Below are 22,851 nucleotides of genomic sequence, written 5' to 3'. Positions count from 1 at the left end.
TGCTGTGTTTCTCTCTCTTATTATTGGCTTAGTATATGATTTCAGGTTGTGTTTGTGCATTTGGTGGGGCTACTGTGTTAAAAAACACTGGGAAAAGTCCGTTCAGATTAAGAAAGAGAAGTTTCCCAGAATCCCAAGTTACCCGTTTTGCCTATGCCCTCCTCCAACTTTGGGATCATCATGACCGGGAGCTGACTCTGCCCCTCAGCCCTTTGAAAAAGGTATTTTTCCTGCCGATTTTTCCAAAAATTCTAGCGCGCGACCCGCACCACGCAGAGAGGTGAGAGTAGTCTCAAAATGACCCCCATCCACAACTCTCTGTGCACAAGAATTTTCAGAACGATAGCTTCAAAAACAACCCAGTTATCCCCAATTCTTTTCCTCAATGCAATCCTATGGGCGAAAACCGCCGTTTGACCCGCGCTGTCCGTTTGTTTACCTGATTTTTTAAAAATTCTAGCACGCGACCCGCATGACACAGAGAGGTGAGAGTAGTCTCAAAATGACCCCCATCCATGACTCTCTGAGCACAAGAATTTTCAGAACGATAGCTTCAAAAACAACCCAGTTATCCGCGATTATTTCCCGCAATGCAATCCTATGAGCGAAATGTTTTCAAGATGGCGATCGGAGCGCTCCGCCTGAAAGAGGAGCTCCGAAAAATGGCCGCTTCTCTTCGCCCTGCTTCTAGGGGTCCGCGGTCCGCTTCTACTCTGCCTCTGGGTAAGGCGGAGCAGGCCAATTCGCTACTGCTTCTCCGCTCCTAATCGGAGCGGAGCACATGCCTAGTAGTGATGGTCACCAACTTGCATGCCTTTTAAAGGGGATTACACAAATTCATGGAGGCTAAGGCTATCAATGGCTACTAATCATGATGGCTATATACTACCTCCAGTATCAGAGATAGTATGATTTTCAACACCAGTTGCTGAGGAACATAAGCAGGTGGGTACTTTTTTCCTCACATTTATTTATTTATTTATTTATTTATTTATTACACTTATATACCGCTCCCATAGCCAGGGCTCTCTGGGCAGTTTACAGAAATTCTAAAATTGAAGTAAAACAAGTATACAAAATTTAAAACTCTAAAACACAGTACATACACACATAAAACATTAAAAACTGATTAAAAAAACTAAACATGTGGGTAATTAGGATGTGCCGCTATATGCCTGGGCAAAGAGGAAAGTCTTAACCTGGCACTGGAAAGATAGCAGCGTTGGTGCCAGGCGAGCCTCATCAGGGAGATCATTCCACAGTCTGGGGGCCACCACCGAAAAGGCCCTGTCCCTCGTTGCCACACTCCAAGCCTCTTTCGGAGTAGGCACCCGGAGGAGGACCTTAGATGTTGAACGTAATGACCGGGTATATTCACATCGGGAGAGGCGTTCCATCAGGTATTGTGGTCCCAAGCCGTGTAAGGCTTTATAGGTCAAAACCAGCACCTTGAATTGGGCTCGGAAACATACAGGCAGCCAGTGCAAGCGGACCAGAGCAGGTGTTATATGGTCCTGCTTGTGTGCTTCCCATGGGCTTCTGGCTGGCCACTGTGGGAACAGAAGTAGGCTCCATTAAATACAGTGGGATTTATTTCCCCAAAAACACACATAGGCTTGCACTGCTAAACACTATCAAGCATATATTTACAGTAATAAGGGTGTAGCTTAACAACAACAACAACAATAATAATAATAATAATAATAATAATAATAATAATAATAATAATAATAATAATTATTTCTTACCCGCCTCTTCCTCGAGGCAGGGAACAACAATAAGTATAAAATACATAAAACTGAATTAAAAACATAGGCCACAGCTAGACCTCAGGTTTATCCTGGGATCATCCAGGGTTCGCCCCTGCCTGAGCACTGGTTCCCCTGTGTGTCACCTAGATGAACAGGTTTGACCCCTGGACGATCCAGGGATAAACCTTAGGTCTAGCTATGGCCATAGCATATATTCTAAAAACATCCTAAAACACATCCTATTTCATTCTAAATAAAATGAAAGAGGAAAATCAGAAATGCCATGCTTTGTGCATTTTCTGTGGTCCCCTGGAATATACACAGACAAATACAAAGCCCTGCCTGAAGTTCAGGTTGCAGCAGAAAGAAACCCCAAAGAGGGGGGAATAATAGATTTAGGAAGGGAAAATAAAGGAGGGATATATTACTGAGGCTTGGATGTTTTGAAGGTCAATGGAACAAGTGTAGAACAATCCCCCCTTTTTTAGTATTTCCAATTTTATCTCACTCCCACTAAAATTACAGTAGGCAACAATTTAAATTTTAAACCATACCATAATTATGGGCTTTTTTGGGAATAATCATTCAGTATAAAAAGACTACGTGTAAAAAAACCATGACTGTACCTCTTAAGTTTTATATTACAATGATTTACAAGTACAAAAAGTATTTTATGTACCCTGCCAAACATCAAGGTTACCTGTTGGGTGTCAGCCAATATTTAACTTCCCACTGAGATTAAATATAAGAATACATTTAGATACATCACTACCAGGCAATTATTCAGTAGCACAAGGTGGATTTTTCTTCTAGCTGTTTCCCTCTTCTGTTCATCACAATAGTGTTCATGTATATTCCTTTTTGCTGTGAATTTCTTTATATAGAAGTATAGAGAAGGTAAGTCCCTGGTCACAATGCCTGATTTTCTTAAAATCTTGCTATTTAGTTTTGATTTAAAATTAAACAACAGAAATATTAGTTGGAATGGAATTGATGTGAAAATGAACAATGATTTGTGTTGGGAAACCAGAATGCATAAGAATTTAACAGTGGGTGGGTTCGCACTAGTGACATGACAGGCCATTCTGTGAATAAGCTATGCATTTGTGTACCTAACAGACAATTGCACTCACTGGGGGTTATTCTCCCCATCCTTTCCCTTGGTCCTCCAGCTGGTATTTCAGGGTCCTTCATGGCAGAAGATCTTGTCTGTCTATCCTATCCCCCACCTCACTCCATTTGTGCCCCCTTTTTGGTCACACAGTTTTAAAAATATTTTTTCAGCCCCAGAAATTTGTGCAAATGGGGCAGGAATACATTTTTCAGATCCAGTGGGGCTGTAGGTTTTTTTTAAAAAAAAATCAGACAGATATTTGTGCATATGTGGCTGTCATTTTTCAAATTAATGTTTCTTGTCAGTCTTTCGCAGTTGTGTAAGTGTGCTCTCATGGCTGATTGCTATGCATAGCCTTGCCTTGTCAAAGGGAACAAAATAAGGTAGGGAACACTCAAGGGAATTGACAAGGCGAGACTGCAGATAGGCTCATTTGGGCACACTTGCTACTGACAGCTCCGAGAAAAGGAAAAAAAGATCGGGAGAAGTAGGTTCATCAAAACTGTGTGTGTGTGTGTTTGGGGACAATATCTCCCCCTTGGCATGGTGATCCTCTGGGTTTTAAGCATTGAACTGACACTTCTCAGTGCCTTGCTTCCATCCAACACGTCCCTGAGTCTCCAGCTACTTGAGAAACAAGAGATCCTGATCCCACTTTTTCGTGGCTCCCTTTCAAAGTAACTGCAGCAGCAACTGCTCTAAATGAGAGCTGTGAAAAGGAGGGGGGGACTGCCACGACACAGGCTCTGAACACCAGACCTCACGTCTGCCACCACTTATTATGGGGCAGCACAGGCTCTGAACAACAGACCCGGCCGAGGCTACTCCCTGCTCAAGCCAAGCACCACCACTTGATACGCCTGAGGCAAGGGATAAAGCCCACCTTCCTCCAAACTATGTGGAGAAAGGGGTTTAAAATGGAGAAGGATTTAATATATATATAATAATGCGCTGAAAGTTATATCTGTTGAGGTGAATTATTGTCAGAGTGGGTGCTGAATGATGTAAACTTAAGACGATAAATGCCAAACAGACATGTGGGATTTTCGTGGTAGTTTTTTTAAAATAAACAATCAAAATTTATTTTTAAAAGTTCATAAGCTTTGTTTCAAATAACAACATTTAAAAACCTTTTTGAAACCTTTATACAATCCTGTCACCCTCACATTCGCGCTTTCCTTTCACTCACACAATCACTCTTGAACTTTCTTTATTATCAGTATTGAATTATATACTTCCACTACGTGCACACCACACTCTAAAGACACCACTCACTACACTGACTCTCAAATTTCCCAGAACTTAAGTACTATAAATACAGGGAGCACTACAGACTCTAAGAGTCCCTAACAAGTCTCCCTGGAAAGAACAGAACAGAACAGCATAGAACTGAACAAGACAGACCAGAACAAGAACAAGAACTCACAATCCCCTCAGTCATTCCCTTATATATCACTCCTCCCCCCTCCCAAGACATTCTAACTCCGCCCACTCAGGCCAACATTCTACAAACCACAGACTTACAAACTGCAGGCATACCTTTGGGAATTGACTTGTGGGGTGTAACGCCACAGGGACAGCCAAGGTCTCCCCTTTCTTGAAAGACTGGAAATGTGGGTAAGTGTTGAATGGAAACAGGTAACAGTTTCCCACAGGTGGCAATGACTAACCCCATGATATAGGGTGCCCATAAAATATTGCCAGCTCCAGAAGACATTCCTGTGCCAGTATTGTACAAAAGGGTCAGGTTAATTTCCACATTGTGGGTCATCATGCCCTCTGTGCCAGTGATGTGTGTACAGTCAGTGTGTACTCCCAGCTACAATGAGTGAGAAGCTTGGAAAGAATCCGTATTGGAATCATGTTAAGCACATTTCCTAGGAGTTCAAAGTACATTCTCCGAGAATGTGTACAAAGTCATGTAACAAAGCCCATTACAGTCTGGGGCTATGGCTAAGAGATTGTGACTTGTTTAAGGATATCCAGTAGCTAAATTGAGATTTGAACCAGGAACACTAGTTTATACCCCATATTCCTAACCAACATACTATACCAATTAAAGGTGCATCATGTTTTGATCATAATATTTCAGCAGAATCTTGCTATCAGGGTCATCCCTTTAACCATGTATGTCTTATGTTCCATTTTCTCTTTCTATGTAGTATACATTTTATTCTATAGATTGCTCTTCTTCACTTGTTGATTCAAAATTTGATAATTGAACTTATCAAGAATTTGCAAGATAGTTGCAAATCCATGGTTCTACCATATACAGATGACTAATACGTCTTTTTTTTTTAAATGACAGTTCACTGAAAATATGGCCACTTTACAGAACTTCACCCAGGCTTTGGAAGATGCTTTCAAGAAGACATTCATTGACTATATGAACAACTGGCATAGAAATACCACAGTGGAAGAAAACACATTGCAAGCAAAAGTTGATGCTGAAAATTTGGATTATGTCATTATGTATCTCATGGTGATAATCGGCATCTTCTCCTTCATTGTTGTGGCCATCTTAGTGAGCACCGTGAAATCAAAGCGCCAAGAGCACTCTGATGACCCTTATCATCAATACATTGTAGACGACTGGAGTGAAAAGCTCAAAAGCCAGACCCTGCGCCAGGATGATTTTAAATGCACCATCCATGCAAACCTGGGCACAAAGGACAAAGTAACCCCCGGATCTGCTTGATCTGTGGGAGAAATCTCTACAACCTGAATTAAGAAATACTGGAGAAGTGGGATGTGGAATGTTATTTTGGTCATCATACCTTTTAAAATAAATTAAACATTAAAATTCCAAAATCCACAACAATGCGCAATAAGTTTATTAGGGCCAACCAAATATACACAACATTTGGGCAACCTTTTGAGATCTTGAGGTCTCTTTGCCAGGCAAGGTATTACCAAAAAGCAGGTTGCAGGTGATGGAGAGGAGAGAAGGTTGACTTGATGTTGATGCACAGCCAGAGACTTCAAATGGATTGGAGGAAGAAGCCATAAATACATACCACAAATACTTCTGAGCAAATAGATATGTTGTGTATTTTGAAGTCTATATGATTACAAAGTGAAGTAGGAGGAAGCTGGTTTGTGTATTTAAGTTCCAGGCACGGGCCTTTTGAGAATCTTTACAAGGTGTGTGTGTGACTAACTGAAGATTAGGGGAAAACTATAAATTTGTGTCTATTGCTTTACTGAACAAGATGGGAGGTGACATCCAGCTATCACAAAAACCTTTTTAACCTGCTTGCCCTTGTTTTTTGGCTTCACCCAACCTGTGAGCAGTAGAGGAAGAACAAGTCATTGAGGCAAACTGTCATTATTGCTTTCTCCACCTGCTACTACTTCACAAAGCTGAGACTGGGGGCTTCCTCCCTTCACAGAGGCCATCACAGGGCTGGAGAGGAAGAAGAAGCAAACTGCCATTATTGTCACCTCTTTAAATGGTTTACTGGTTTAATGACACATTCTTGTTCTTATTGACCTCATGTAAGGGGCTTTGGGAGACTCATCAGCTGAAAAGCGGAATAAAAATGCTTTAAATAAACTAACTGATCCAGTCTTTATGAAACATTAAGTCTTCTTTAAAACTTATCCAATGCAAAAGTGGGGAAGCAGTCACCCATTTTAAATGTTGTAAACCGCCCAGAGAGCTTCGGCTGTGGGGCGGTATATAAATGTAATTAATTAAATAAATAAATAAAATTTTAGTCTTGCACAGGAAATGGTCATGAAAATCTAAAGCTTATCTCAAGACTTGTTCTCAAAGCCAGTCCTGTGTAGTGGGAATCAAACCTCCAAACTAAAAAATGAAGAAAACAAAATGCCCACATTTTTTTGGGGGGGGGGTGTGTGCCTCTCAATGTGAAGGCAGGTTTGGGAAACATGTAACCCTCCAGATGTTGTTTGACTGCAACTTCCATCAGCCCTAGATAGTATAGCCAATGGTGAGGGATGATGGGAATTTCTGTCCAATGTCTTGAAGGCCACATTGTTTTCCTTCCCCGCATTAATGTATACCTGATCTCAGTGAAGAACCAAACATGTTGTATAACATTAGTAATAAAATATAGTTTACAAAGGTGTATAGTTTGGGATTTAGGATTGATCTAAATGAACTTTCAGGGATTCCTCTAGTCCTTTGGCCACATAATGAGAAGCCAGGATACCCTGGAGAAGAGGCTGATGCTAGGGAAAATGGAAGGCAAAAGGAAGAGGGGCCGACCAAGGGCAAGATGGATGGATGATATTCTGGAGGTGACAGACTTGACCTTGGGGGAGCTAGGGGTGGCAACAGCCGACAGAAAGCTCTGGCGTGGGCTGGTCCATGAAGTCACGAAGAGTCAGAAACGACTGAACGAATAAACAACAAAAAAATGTTTTATTGGAAAAGATCCAGATTTTCCTGCCTAGTCATATCCCTGACTTCACTGAGTGGTTATCAGCTGCTACCTTCCTGCAAATTTTATTTCAGTCATCTGCTCTTGACTTTTGCTGATCTCGTTGGTGCCTTATCCTTTTTTATTGTAGGAGCTTGATCAATAACTTTTGTTATTTGGACTTGGATTGGCTTTACTACATTCAGTGGAGGCTGGAGGCTTTGATTTTGGTGGGGCTGAGAATCTATTCTGGGTTTCAATCAGAACCAGCTAGAACTCCACAGGGGCTATCCAAGGTGCTGAATCCTGTTGGAGCCACCAGCGTCCACTGAATACTCCATACAGAGTATGAGCTGCAAAATTTTGAATTAAAAAAAGACTTAGTGCAATTCTATGCATGTCTACACAGAACCATTGCGTCAGACTGGTAGCTCTTCCTTATATGATAATTCGTTAACATTCTTCCAATAGCGAGAAATGTACTACAGAAATTACATCATTTGTGGGCACAGGGATCTACCCCTTACTGCATTCCACACAGGGCTAGTGATGAAAAGGTTAACAGCTGTGTTCCGTTTTAGGCAACGTAGGGTGTTTTTTTTTTTTACTCAAACACGAAGGCTTCTGGGAATTGTAGTCTGTAGCCTTTTCCTGGGTTTAATGGCTGTTTCTAAGGTATTGTAGCTTGTAAATCGGGAAACGCATGGCTTCGTAAGGATTATTTAAAAGGAGGGACGGAAAAGGGAGTGAATTTTCGACCTTATGGAAAGTGACAATATTGGGGGGCTTGTTTTCTCTGTTTTGACTTGCATAAAGAACGAGTTTTAGATTGGTATTATTTTTATAGTCTCTTTGCCCGTGGCTTTAATTGGCTGGGATTAAGCGCTGATCTGTGGAACCTTGCTTGGGCAAGCATGAAGAGCATGATCAGACTGCACAAGAGTGAAAATACCTTTTAGTCCTGTTTGGTTAGTTTTATCCATTTTCTTAATCTTCCTTCAACATAGATCGTTGCAGGCCGATCCGATCGGTGCATGTTTCTTCGGTGTCTAAATTAAACAGTTTGCTCCCAATTAAGGCAACAATCCTATGCACATTTATTTACTTTGGAGTAAATCCCATTTGACTCAATAGGACTTATTTCTGAGTGGATATGTATAGGATCGTGATGTACGTGTGCTAGGTTTCCAACTCTCGCCTTTTCCTACTTACTCAGAAGTTACTCCTACAAGGTTCAATGGTGTTTACTTCCAAGTAACTGTGTGCCTATTTACAGCGTAATCCCGTGCTTTGTTACTCCTAAATAACATTGATTTCAATGGGATCTGCTGTCTATTAAATTCACATACATGCAACATAAGGCTGCAACCCTATGCCAGTGGGTTTACTTACGAGTAAACAGGCACAGGGTTGTGCTCTTAGTCACCTTAATTTAGGACACTTTTAGAACATTCATTATAACACAGGCAAAAATGTTAAAACTTCAATCAAATCCTGTTTGATCAAAGCCCAGCCCAAACCCTGTGGTACTAATGCACTGGATCCTCAAAGGGAACATGCGATGCAGTTAGTTTCAGTTTTGCCTGCTTTCCATAAATGTAAATAAAGAAAATATTTAGGCTGCAGCTTGGTATGGATTACTAACATTTTTAGTGTTTACTATTTTTTTATTTGATTATGATTTTTATGCTTTGAACTCTTCATAAACTACAGAAATCAGTATAGAAATACAATAAATAAAATAAAATAAAATACATAAATACCTTATTGTAAAGTTTATGGAGAATTCTAGATTACAATAACCAGATTTAGGGACTACCTCTCTTCTCCCTCAGATAATTTATGTTAATTATAAAATCTCAATTTAACTGTTAATAGGGAACTTGAATTATTGCCTTGAATTATTATTTATTGATAACAACTTTATGCAGGTATTAGCTCATGTGAATAATAATCAAGAGATAGAGAAGTTATTTGTTTTTATCTTGGGACAAAAGGGATTGCCCAAATAAAATGAAATTACATACACAGATTAATTATAAGAAACAAAAGTTCATTTTAAGATGTGCCTGTGCCTCTTCCTAAACAAAAGTGTGTGTTTTTGTTCCTGGAACCTTGCAGTGCTAGTGAGAAGAATCTCTTATTCCTGCCTTTGGTATCAGATGCTATTCTGATGCCATTAAAAACTCTCTACCTACATAAGAGTATTTGTGGCTCCCTGTCAAACACTCACCTGGTTCACATGGAATGACAACCCAGAGTATGAGTTGTTGTATTGTGGGTTGTTACATGCAAATCCTGTACTATGCTTTAACTCTGGGTTGTTAACCACAAAGAAATCAAGAATAAAACATGGTTTGTTGTTGGGTTGTAAACTCTGGGTTTTGTGTGTGTGTGTGTGTGGTTAAGAACTGATAAATTAACCATAGTGCAGGTTTGCACGTAACGACAGCCCACAATTCAACAAGAACCCACATGCAAACCAGGTGAATAAGTGCCCAATTGACTTGTTCAGTTGATTACGTTTTGCCAGTTTGGCATCAATATTGTAGAGAAGGGGTATTGAACGTCTTTAGGTGGGGACGTGCCCCATGATGTCTTCTGTCTGTGGCTTTGCTGTGCATTGGTCTCCTTAGCAAGAGAAAGGCCACACACAGCAAAGCGGCTCCAGCTGAGGCACTGCGTGAAGGATTGTTCGTCCACATGGCACATGGGAGCCTGTGTTCTGATACAGAGGAAGGGATGTGTATGGGTGGCAAGGGAGGAGAGAGCGAGAAAGCAGCATAGTAACGCTTGAGCAATTTCCCACTTAGAGCACAATCCCATGCATGTTTAGACAGATAAAAAGTCCTACAACTCCCAGCATTCCTCATTCAGATATGCTAGTTGAGGAATGCTGGTAGTTGTAGGGTTTTTTTTTTCTGGCTATGCATGCGTGGGTTTGAGCCCTCAGTTGCTAATCCAGGGGCTAATTGCAACATGCTTCAGGTAAATTAGGCAAATAGAAAATTCCCTGGCTCTGCTAAACCCTGATAATCATTTATTCCTGTTGGGAGTACATATGTGAACAGACAGCATAGTAATTCTCAGAAGTTGTTAACAACCACTGAGTTCATGATCTGTGTCTCAGATATCACTGGTGTTTATCACTAGTCTTTGCAACCCAAGAGTTCAGAAGTGTGAAACTAAACCCTGATGGCCAATTCCAGGCTGATTTGGGCCTTGAGAGCTCAGTATTTGAAGCCACCACAGGACTTTAAAACCATATGGAAAGCCCCCTTGTGACATTTTAATGCTGTCTTTTCTCTCCTTGTATTTTTTGTATTTTTAATCATATGTTTTTCTTATGTGAAGTGCCCTGAGAACTTTTTGTTTCTAGGGTGTCCTAAATAATGTAAATACAGCATAATAAAATAAACAGTTTCAGGAAGGGGCAATGTTGAGCAAAGAAGTAAAAGGCACATATGTAAACATTTCCTCCATTGGCCATTTTCAACTCTACATCTTCTCTCCCCTTCTTGGCTTTGGAGGTGGGGGAAGCAGTTGAGGGGCAAATTGGAGCAGAGAAGCAAGGATGAAAAAGATTAAGCTCTCCACTCTAAATTGACTTTTCCCAAAGTTGTCTTTCCCATTTAAAAAAGCACTCAGGGGCTACTGCATATAATGTGCAAGGCAGACCCTTATTTTTGTATGCCATGTGAAATTTTAATTTGTCTGTTTAGAATATTATGTTATCACTAATGCTATTTAGTCTTTATGAGAAGTTAGTTGCTAATATAGCCAATCCTGAAACTGAACTAGGTCTCAGTTTTCTTTATCATACTTTTGTTGAGTGAGACCTCATGATTTTAAGGCAGCAAACCATGCCGGAGTATAGTTAAGTCATATCTACACTTTATCTGACTTTGGTGTGGAAGGGGAAACCAAAAATCAAATACGAAACTTCAGTCTGCCTACGTGCGTCCAAGCCTTTCAAGAGAGAACGTAACCTTGAAAGTACAATACGCAATGTTTCTTTTGGAACCATTGATATCAATATGAAGAAATCATATTTCTGTTAACATATCATGTTAGAGAGTCTTGCTTACCAAACACACATTGTATTCCCCCCCCTAGGGTTAGGGCCTCAGGTGAGACTTACAAACCAAGGTGACAACATAGAAACAGTACCAGCTGAGAGAGAGGGGGGCTACTGGGCATTCCATGTTTTTAGGATGTTTTAACAATGTATATTATGTTTTAATTCAGTTTTATGTATTTTACCATTTATTGTTGTTCCCTGCCTCAATAAAAATGGAGAGGTGGGTAAGAAATATTATTATTATTATTATTATTATTATTATTATTATTATTATTATTATCATCCTCCTGCTCCTCCTCCTCCTCCTCCTCCTCCTGCAAATTGTGTGTTTGAAATGGACTTAGAAAAGTGGTTTCAGGATAAACTTGCATGTTGCAACTGTAGTCATAAGCAACACTCACTTGCTCACAAAGCTCTTAATGTGCAAAGGTCTTAATGCAGCTGGAAGTGCAGGGGTGTTTGAGGGTGGAGCTTCCATGCATGCCTATGCCCCTCTCCCCAGCTTAGCTCTACCTAGGGTGCACATGTATTTATAGTGGCACTAGTGTATGTGTACAGGGCTGGCGTCAAACATAAAGACATAAGAAGTGCCAGGCTGGATCAGACCAAGGATCCATCTAGTCCAGCACTCTGTTCGGACAGGGGCTAACCAGACATCAGCCAGGGATGAACAAAGCAGGACATGGTGCAACAGCACCCTCCCGCCCACGTTCCCCAGCAACGAATGCACATAGGCTTACTGCCTCGGATACTGGAGACAGCCCACAACCATCAGGGCTAGTAGCCATTGATAGCTCAAAGACAGGCATGGCCAAGCAATTGCCAGCAAAGAGCCCCCTGGAACTCCTCCTCCTCTTCACCTGCTTGTTCACTTCCTTCTTGCTCTGGACTGGATAATGGTGGTGGTGAGAAGGAGAAGGAGCAGCCTACTTGCTCACTGGCTCTGTGTTTGAACAGTCAAGCAAGTGGCAGCAGTGAAGAGAAAGGGGACAAGGAGCAAGAGCAACTGGTGGCTGGCAGTGAAAAGGCAGATTCACTGGGGGTGGGTGGGTGGTTCCATTGAGGGTGCCTTGCCCTAGGGCCCTCAAAGACATGAAGCAGGCACACACTGTGTGTGTGTGCGCTGAATAGCTGCTGGAATTTTCTGTAAGTGGAAGAGGGTTGCCATTTCCTTATAAAGCGATGGCACCTGTTCCCAGCCAGTCAGTTCTCTGCTGTTCGTTGCACTCCCAACTGGTTGCTGTTCCTGTCACTCAGTGGAAAAATAGTTCAATCCCTGTGAGGGCTTTCTTGAATGTTCTGTATCTCTCTTCAGGAGCAGGTCCCTGTGAACGTCTTATGCGTGTTCAACTTACGTGGATATAATGTCCAAAGCTTGTAAAGAGATTGATTGGATATTTTGCTCAGGTGATTCTGCCCCTAGCAGTTTCCTATATATCTGAGGCACATACAGTTAGTCTGAATATATATTTACAGGTGGCATTTTTACCCTACGGATTTCTTTAAAAACCAGCCTTGACATCATCGCAGAACGAAAATGTTGCTCTTGAACTGGAAGGTGAGCAAAGTTTATTTTGTAATACCTTGCATGCTGAATGGAAGGAATAGCTCTGTGTATTCTCTGTGGACAGGTGGATCTCCAAGAGAACAATGTTCCTGGAAGTTGTTAATGTTTGTATTTTTTCTACCATAGAAATTTGCATTGTTGTTGTTTTTGCAACTGAGGTCCCTTACTGTGAATGCAAAACTATGATCTTGTTGCTCAGCTGCCATTAGACTACATCTTATCTCAGCAGATGAACCCACGCTTGAGGCCATCTGCTTTTGTGCTCTTCTACTGTGCCTTTCCCCTGGGTCAGCCTTTCCTAAATCTGCCATTAAGCAGATGCTGTGTACACATCTGTTATGGGTTTGATGCAAGTGGGAATATCCTTTTCACTTATCAGAAAATAACTTCACATCTTTTGAATTGTAGCAATGACAATTTAAAACAAAGGACTGCATAATATCGCAGTAGCTTCATTAACTGGTGATGTTTCAGCCAGTGGAATAAACATTAGCCTTGCTTTGGCCCAGGGATGGGGAACCTGAGGCCCTCCAGATGTTGGACTCCAATTCCCTCCCACCAGCTCCAGAATGCAGGGACAATTGTCAGGGACGATGGAGAACATCTGGAGGACCAAATGCTCCTCACTCCTGAACTTAACTTTACTCTAAATACATGTTTTCAGATAAACATGCAGCATCCAGTCCACAGCCTGTCTGCAGTATAGATGTGGGTTTGAATATATATATGACTCATAATTTGTAGCACATTTTAAAGAAATCCTAACAGAGGAATTTGGGGGTTTCTGCTAATGTTACTTTTGGAAAATTACTTGTGGAAATAACTGCTCATTTCTTGTTCACAAAGGCTATTTGGTTGAGCTGTTGTTAGCACAATGCAAAATCACTACGTGTTTGTTTAGTTTGGTCTCCAGATTTTCAGAGAGGAGGTGCATGATGCTTTATAATAATAATAATAATATATTTATTTCTTACCCGCCTCTCCCTTTGGATTGAGGCGGGGAACAACATTAGTACAGAATCAATACATCTTAAAAATTCTTGATTTTACATTGATCTGGATAGGCCTGCCGGAAAAGGCTAGTCTTTAAAGCTGCCTTAAAATCACACATAGAGTTAATTTTACGAATCTCCTCCGGCAGGCCATTCCACAATCTGGGGGCGACAGAAGAAAAGGTCCTCTGGGAAACTGATGTCAGCCTAGTTTTAGCTGACTGAAGTAAGTTCACCCCAGAGGACCTGAGTGTGTGGGGCAGACTGTATGGGAGAAGGCGATCCCGCAGGTAACCATTTAGGGCTTTAAAGGTAATGACCAACACTTTGTACTTTGCCCGGAAACTAATTGGCAGCCAGTGGAGTGACTTTAATGTGGGGGTAATATGCTCACCCCAGATGTACTGGTGACCAACCTGACTGCCATATTTTGAACTAGTTGAAGTTTCTGAACTAGGTACAATGGTAGCCCTATGTAGAGCGCATTGCAGAAGTCAAGTCTTGAGGTTACCAGTGTGTGCACTACTGTCTTTAGGTCTTCTGACTCTAAGAAGGGGCGCAGCTGGCGTATCAGCCGAAGCTGATAGTAGGCACTCCTGGCCGTTGCATCCATCTGGGCTGTCATTTGGAGCAACGGATCCAGGAGCACCCTCAAACTGCGAACACAGTCCTTCAGGGGGAGTGTAGCCCCATCCAGAACTGGTTGACATACCTCCAAACCTAGGTCAGAGCCCGTGACAGCAAGCACCTCTGTTTTGTCTGGATTCAGCTTCAGTTTGTTTTTTCTCATCCAGCCCATTACCGCCTCCAAGCATTCATTCAGAGGAGACACACTATCCTTAGCTGATGCTGTTACTGAAGGCATAGAGAAATATATTTGGGTGTCATCAGCATACTGATAGCACCCCGCCCCATGCCTCCGGATGATCTCTTCCAGTGGTTTCATGTAGATGTTGAAGAGCATTTGGGATAGGATGGCACCTTGTGGTACGCCATACAATAGCTCCTTATGCACACGGGGTCCTTTCAGAACATTTGCAGGTGAGGACTCAGAAACACTAGACGGTGTTGGGAATATAGGTGTATGGCTTGCAAAGCATCAGTAAGATGTTCTGTCAAAATAATTTAGTAATGTGCGAATCAGCAAAACTTGAGCTTGCTGAAATTCTCCAAATTCCATCTTGAAGCTCATTCCAACTCAAGTCCATATGATTACAAGCTTTTTCCCCTTCTTGCATGAAAATCCATGCATATTTTTGGCAGAGACCTTCTTATAGCAGGGGTGGGGAACATCAGGCCTGGGGGCCAAGTCTGGCCCTCCTGGGGTTCTAAACTAGCTCTCTGTGGTTCCCCAAGTGGCCTCACCCTCTTTCCCCCAACCACTGATCCTTTGATGCTCTCCTAGCTTCTGTGCAGTTTCCTCCCCTTTCTAAAGGGTTGAAATGTCTCTTCTAAGGTTTAGCTACTTGTAGTAAGAGCTTTAAACTACAATATGCTGGTATCTTTCATACCACCCCACCCTTTGGCCTCTCCCACCCCTGGAATGTGGCCCTGAGAGCTGAGACTCTGGCCCTCAGGCTGAAGGAGTTCGCCCCACTCCTTCCTGTGAGCATTGTTAGCACAATGGCTCCTCTTGCCTGTTCAGTTCTGAAGACAAACTGAAACACAGATGATGAAAGAAGGCAGTTGTGTGTTTTTCAGACTTTTGCAGTTATTCCACTACTGTTCTTATTGTGGTTGAAGATATGTGTGTTTTTCTTTTTTTAGGCGTTGGAAAACTTTCCACTGCTAATGTATATTTTAGCAGCTAAAACATTAATTCTTTGCTTAGCATTTGCTGGGGTAAAAGTGTACCAGAAGAAAAGGCTTGAAGAAAAAATGAAAAAGGAACAGGAGGAGAAACAGAAAATAAAAGATGAGAAGAAGGAAAACTAAGGGCTCTTAATAGGTATGGCTTGACTGGAAGAAGAATGATAATATTTATTATGAATTTTATATTCCACCTTATTTTTAAATAACCATCTGGGGGTACATACAACAATTGAAAGCAATAAAATGTTAAGGCAATAAACTGTCTCACAATAGGGGAGTTGAGAGAACCACTCCACATGTTGAAAGAATGTGTGGGGTGGGATGTGAAGCTACACAGTCTAGTACCAGTCCCTGCATGTCCTGATGTAAGAAGACAGAGCCCCTCCACATGAAGGGGGATCCTGGCTCAGTATGGCTGTAGAGCGTGTCTCTAAGTTCACAGCCCCCCCCACCCCCACCAGACATATTCAGGAGCTCGACAGCCATACTGAGCCAGCGTGGCTCTTCATAAGATCTTAAATTACAATATGAACAAAACCTATTCAAAGAAGTGAAAAAGGAAGTGCACAAATATAGGCTAAACATAGAGTTATGTAACAGCAAAATTATGCCAATGGCCTATGTGGGTAACGAAAAGATAAGCAAAACAAATTCAGTACATACAAAGAAATGCATTTAAATTTCAGTGAGATCTGAATAGATTTGTCTAAGGTCTTAATATATAGGAAAGGAAAGTTTGCTGTACTTCCTTCTATCACCTAACCATACGTTTTAGAGTTATGATTCAGTGACACAATTAACAACAATGTATAAGACAAAAATGAAGTTTTATGCATATTTTTCTGATTTGACATTTAGGAAGGGAGTTTAGAAATGTTTCTTTTCTGTTGTTGTTGTTGTTGTTGTTATTATTATTATTATTATTACATTTCTGTACCATCCAATAGCCAAAGCACTCTTTGGCTACTTCCAAAATTTTTGGCTATTTCCAAAAATTACAACCCCAAAATACAACACAATAAAATAATATAAAATCTTTTAACGTATAAAATTTAAAAGCAATTTGAAACAGTTAAGACTTGTTGCGATACGATAATGGGACCTGATAAAACAACTGATATTGAAATCCCCATCATATGCTATCAAATGCCTAGAAGTTAGTATTACTGTCTTATTGCCATTTTATTATTCTAAACCTGAAAAGTTGCTGCATTGCCATATTTGTAGGTATGGTAGGGTGACCACAGGAAAAGGAGGACAGGGCTCCTGTATCTTTAACAGTTGTATTGAAAAGGGAATTTCAGCAGGTGTCATTTGTACATATGGGGAACCTGGTGAAATTTCCTCTTCATCACCACCACAGTTAAAGCTGCAGGTGCCCTGCCCTCTTTTAAATCTGGTCACTCTAGTATAGCTCCTGCACCTTTAACTGTTGTGATGAAGATGGAATTTCACCAGGTTCTCCATATATACAAATGACACCTGAAATTCCCTCTTCTATGCAACTGTTAAAGATACAGGAGCCCTGTCCTCCTTTTCATATGGTCACCTTAAGGAATGGTGAGTACAAATGATGAAGACACAGAATACAAATGGTTCTCTTTCTTTAGGAGAGCAATGAAGCTATGACGTCATTCAGACAACACGCTAAGCCACAGTGGTTAAGCATTTTGAGCTAAACATTATGGTTTAGTGTGTTGTGTGAGCCATGACTTAGTGTGTTGTGTGAATCATTTCTAACAGTGGTGGCTACATAACTGTGTTTTAAACATACTCACTAACAATTTGCTGCAAAACGGTTAGTGGCCTAACGTGTTGTCTGAACAGGCCCACAGAAATAGAATCATTATGATCATGACTCACCTTTACAATTTGCAAAATGACTCGTCTTTACTAGCTGTGGCATTTTTTCAAGATTCTAATCATGGTGAATTAAGCAATATCATGATGTCCTGGGGACATTTTATTTTATTTTAAATATTTATTTTAAACATTCTGCTAAAGCAGAGCATCAGATCTGTTTTTTTTTTAAAAAAAGATAACATCTATAAATTATTAAAATGTTGCAAAATTGCAATGAAAAGAAACTATTATTTCCCTGAAAGTAAGCAACAAAACACCTTTCTGCCTCCCTTCTCAAAAGTTCTTTTAAACTGGATAGTTTTCATCTGTCTTCTAAGGGTGGGGCAGGGCGGGGCAGGTGGGTAATTGGACCTTTCTGGGAAGAGAATTCCCCAACCTGGGAGCTATGAACCGCCCAACTGATCTCAGAGAGGAATGTCAATTGGAGCAATGCCTCAAGCCATGATCTAATCCAAGACTGTGGAATATTGTTGGATCTTCAGATGTGACTGGATTGGAAGTCCCATTAGCCCTAGCTGGCATAGCCAATGGTGAGGGATGATGGGAATTGCAGTTCAATAACATCTAAGCCATTTGGCATTAGGCCTCCCTAAGGGTACTTTGGTGCTGCCCATTGCAAACATGGGGCGGAACCCCTGGCTGGGGAAAAAGTGGTTGGGAGGAAGTTGCAAGGAAGGGGGTGGGATAATAACAGCTGAAGAAAGAGGTAACCACCAATTCTTCTGCTGCTTCCCCGGTGCAGATTGCCCCTTTCTGATGCCGTCCCACAGATGTCCCGTGGCATCAGAGCTTTCCTTCTGACTTCACTTGTGGCTTTCCATGTGGGAAGACTGATTTTTATCAGCCCCTGAAAATGTAACTATTCTGTTTTACATATAGATTGTCAGCTATTTGGCAGCTCACTCGGCTTCCTTTCCTGGGAGAACTGAAGACTTCACTGAACACTCACAGAGAAATGAATTCCCCAAGTGCAACAATTACTTAAAGAATGTGGTGAATGCTTTTGGGTTGTTGTTTTTCTATATGTTGTAAGAATATTTTTGTCACCTATTTATACAGTAAAAACTTCCTTTGTAAAACTGATGTCTCATTGGAAATTTGACATGTAAAGTTGCTGTGATAAAAGAGGCTGTCTAAAATTTTCTTATGAGGTAGCATCTCATAATTAAATGGATCATCTATTTCCCTCCAAGTCATATTTATTTGTAAGATAAATTGATAAGCTTCCTTCTTTCCCCTATGTAATCTGATCTAACTAGAATTGCTCACAAGTAAGTCCCATTAAGTTACTCTTGACAGTTTGTCTGGTTTCAAATAGACCTATGCATGTTTAGGCAGAAAAAAGTCCTACGACACCCAGCATTCCCCAGGTAGCTATGTTTGGCTGGGGAATGCTGGGAGTTGTAGGACTTCTTTATCTAAACATGCATAGGATGGTGCCTTTAAAAATTGAATACATTTAGCTGGGTTGAGCCTTGTATACTCAAAGATGGAATAGAAAAGGATTTGAGAGGTTGTGTTGAGTGGTGTCTGTCCGAACAAACAGCACTGGCAGAATATATTTTCCCTTCCCCTCCAGCTCCCATATCCCCAATCTGTTCTGGGGTATGGGTAGGGTGACCATACGAAAAGGAGGATAGGGTTCCTGTAACTTTAACACTTGTATTGAAAAGGGAATTTCAGCAGGTATTATTTGTCTATATGGGGAACCTGGGGAAATTTCCTCTTTATCACCACAGTTAGAGCTGCAGGTGCCCTGCCCTCTATTAAATCTGGTCACTCTAGTATAGCTCCTGCAGCTTTAACTGTTGTGATGAAGATGGAATTTCACCAGGTTCTCCATATATACAAATGACACCTGCTGAAATTCCCTTTTCAATACAACTGTTAAAGATACAGGAGCCCTGTCCTCCTTTTCATATGGTCACCTTAGGTATGGGGGACCCTCTGGAGAACATTTGGGATGAGGAGATACAGCAGGAAGAGAGGAAGAAGTTATGTTGCACGAGTAGAATTCTACTTGTGATGCTGGATGTATCCCCAGACTTTCACATTTGGTTGAAAAGGCATAATTCCTCCCCTGCCCCACCTTGTGTTTCAAACTCATGTTTGAACACTAAATATGAAAATCCAGCTTGCCTTCTTTTAGCAACTGGTGTAGCTTTAATCATTTAAGGCTGTAATGGCATAAGCCCCATTAAATTCAGTTGGGTTTTTTTTTTCTGAGTAGACATGTATAGAATTGCTCTCTAGGTTTAAGAACATATTTGACAACTTAGACTGCAATCCTATTCACACTTACCTGAGAGTAACTTAGATGGACTTGCTTCTGAGTAGATATGCATAGGATTGTGCTGTTAACCCTTTTTGTACAGCCCACATTAAAATCATTTTTTAAAAGGCTGCATCCCTATGCAATCTTACCTGGGAGAAAGCCCCATTGAATACAGTGTGGTGGTCGTCTGAGTAAACATGCATGCTTTTGCTTGAAGCCATTGTCTAGTAGAAGACTTATTCTCTCTGTCACTCAAAGAGGGGGAAAATTGTTCACCACCATCCAATTTATTTGTTTTAGTTACAGGTTGGGGAGGCCTTACTCTTTTTAAAACAACCAAACTTGGGAATTGCAAGAGAAACTCTGCTGCATAGGAATTAGGGCTGTGGACCACTTCAGATACGAATCCTAAATCCGAAGCGAATCGGGGTGATTCAGACTTCCCTAAAACAGATCTGAAGCGAATCATGGGAGGTCTAAATCGACCTGAAGTGAATCTGGCTCGATTCGGAATGTCCGAATTGGGATCGAAGCAAATTGGGGGGTCTGTGCACAGCCCTAATAGGAATACATTTTTAGTACACAAATTGTATATGGCATATTGACATTTCATATACTGCCATCCTGTGGAAATATGGTGAACTGCTCTACTTGGCAAGACTGGATAGGATGAAAGTCATACTAAATTTAAGACAAATAAGATGGGCTGGAAATGGAATCTTCTACTTGCTTTGGAGTAAGCTTTCTTGGATTGAAGGAAGTCTTACTGCCGAGTTAATCCCACACCACAGAAGGCCCATGGGCCAATTGTGGCCCCTTCATCTAAACAGAGAAGGGAGAAGGACTGGATTACTATGTTTGCTTTTCTCCCTGGATTCAGAGGCACATGATGAGAGAGGGAGAGTTCACAGTAGACTTTCCAGGATGTTGAAACCAGTTAGCCATCCTGCTCATATCACCCACTGTGTGAATTGCTGGGAGAGTGGAAAAGTTATGTGCTGTTGCTGCTAAACTCACCAAAGATAAGTGACTAAGTTAAATTCTATTGATTTCAATGTGTCTACTCTAAGTATGACTGCATCTGGATCTAACACACTAGCACCACCTTATATTGGAAACCTACAGAATGCTACAATATCTACATAACATCTAGGTTCCACCCATAACACCCCACAAGATTCATTAACTGCAGCCAAGCCCTACAATACAACCACATCTGCTCTGACTTGTCAGACACAGATTCACAACTTCAGGATTTACATCAGGCATTTCTTAAACTTAGAATTTGTTAGAATACCCACCCAAGGAAGAGAAAAAGCCCTGATGAAAGACCACCTCCATGATAGCTCCTCGTCAGCTGTTGCCACCAGCAGCCTATACAGAGGGAGATGAGAACGGAAGCTGGGTCGCTCCATCAGCTGTGCTGCAAGATAACTGAATTAATCTTGGACAATTAATTAGTTTTCCATTGCCAAGACGTTTGTGTTCTCATCAACACTACTTTGTGAATGGGCAATGTGCTTGCTTTAAACGTAATTGTCACTGTCTGTCTTTTGTTTTTCATTTCACTTCCCCCAGCCTTCATTGCTTACATGTTTTGCTCTCTACACTCATATACACCCGCCAGCTTAGGATGACACTTCATGCATCTGATGAAGCGGATTGTAGTTCACAAAAGTTTCTGGCATAATACATTCATAAATAGACTTCAGGCGCCACAAGGCTTTTTCTGAATAGTGTTCTTGTGGATCATGCCTCCCTCCCCCCACCCCACAATTTGGTCATGTCAGTGGTGTGACTAACCTGGCATGCAATACTAAGACACCCTTGGGTCAGTTCTGAATTTATGAATAGGTTGGATGTCAAAATATATCCAAAAGGGGGTTTCTGCATCATAAAAATGGTTTCAAATTCATTTATGTACCCAATATGATATAGAAGACCTTTTCTTCCAGTAGTGTAGTGGCGCCAAGGGTCACTTTTTTCTTTTTCTTTTTACTTAGCAGGAGTGCTGACCTTATCTGCCACCCTGCTCAGAATTCCCTGTTCCCTCTGAGTGTAGCTGCAATCCTCACAGTAGCTAGGGGGAAATCTATTTTCCCCACAGTAACCTATTGTTCCCTGCTGTAATGCAAAGAACTTTTCAGGTGGCTTGGGGGCTGCCTTGATGGTGCATTCAAAATTCCCCTTTCTGTGTTAGGCCTGTAGATTTTCAATTAAATTATCACTATTCTCTGTGTTGTAGCTATAGTAGATCTTTCTCTGTTCAGTACTTGAATCCCAATTTCTTCATATCTGCCTCAGACAAAATTCATGGCCTTGCTGAAGTGGCTGGCCCTTGAATACGATAACATATACAGCACCTAGCTGATGATATGCCTATTCAAATCCAATACTGGAAAACTTTCTGGTTCAAAAAACTCTGGATAGCTCCTCAAAGTTTGTTCATTATTATAATGTGCCATCTGTCAAGTACGCTGTAGGGTGGATTCCTGCATTGAGCAGGGGGTTGGACTCGATGGCCTTCTAGGCCCCTTCCAACTCTACTATTCTATGATTCTTGCACACATCTAGATTTCCATTTATTTTGAGCAAAATTACCTGAACTCTTTGGGCATTTCCATTTTAGAAAGAAAACCGAGAAATGGGTCGTCACAGAATCAGCTGGAGACGATGACATTTGCTTGTAGGTGGTTTTCAAACAAATTCATAGTAATTTCATGCAACAAAAAGTATCACTGCATTTCACCCACTTGTTCAAATGTAACCTAATCTGCTAGTTTCATTCTGTCTCCCTCCCACCCTCCCCCTGAGTGTCTGCACATCTGAGGATACGCCCTCTTCACAGGTAGACTGAACTACATTCATCTGTTTAAATGGCACTTATAAAACCAGTATCATGTTACTTAAAGTCTTGTTAAAATTGTCCCTTTTATTAATTATTTCTAATAAACCTGCAGATTCAATGGACCAACTAGCCAACTTTCAATCGAATGGGCCAGAGAAAG

General features: G+C 41.2%; 2 protein-coding genes across 3 annotated transcripts in view; both read left to right on the top strand.

Annotated features, from left to right (window-relative positions):
• SMIM11 (small integral membrane protein 11) overlaps positions 1-18,754 on the top strand; it is a 132,102-nt gene extending 113,348 nt beyond the window's left edge. The window contains exons 2-4 of one of the 2 annotated variants that reach the window (XM_063126673.1): positions 12,809-12,892; positions 15,661-15,841; positions 18,448-18,754. In XM_063126673.1, coding sequence (XP_062982743.1) covers positions 12,872-12,892; positions 15,661-15,828 — 189 coding nt within the window. In that variant the 5' untranslated portion in view covers positions 12,809-12,871 and the 3' untranslated portion in view covers positions 15,829-15,841; positions 18,448-18,754. Of the gene's footprint in view, positions 1-12,596; positions 12,893-15,660; positions 15,842-18,447 lie in introns of those variants that run through there. The other variant, XM_063126671.1, reaches the window with a different exon arrangement.
• On the top strand, positions 5,186-5,563 carry KCNE2 (potassium voltage-gated channel subfamily E regulatory subunit 2). The gene has a single exon (XM_063127574.1). The coding sequence runs from the start codon at positions 5,186-5,188 to the stop codon at positions 5,561-5,563; it is 378 nt and encodes a 125-aa protein (XP_062983644.1).
• Positions 18,755-22,851: the final 4,097 nt, after the last annotated feature.

This window comes from Elgaria multicarinata, chromosome 5 (assembly GCF_023053635.1).
Source record: "Elgaria multicarinata webbii isolate HBS135686 ecotype San Diego chromosome 5, rElgMul1.1.pri, whole genome shotgun sequence".
NCBI lineage: Eukaryota > Metazoa > Chordata > Lepidosauria > Squamata > Anguidae > Elgaria > Elgaria multicarinata.
The sequence above is the reverse complement of the archived record's forward strand: the minus strand, read 5'-3'. Positions and strand labels throughout refer to the sequence as shown.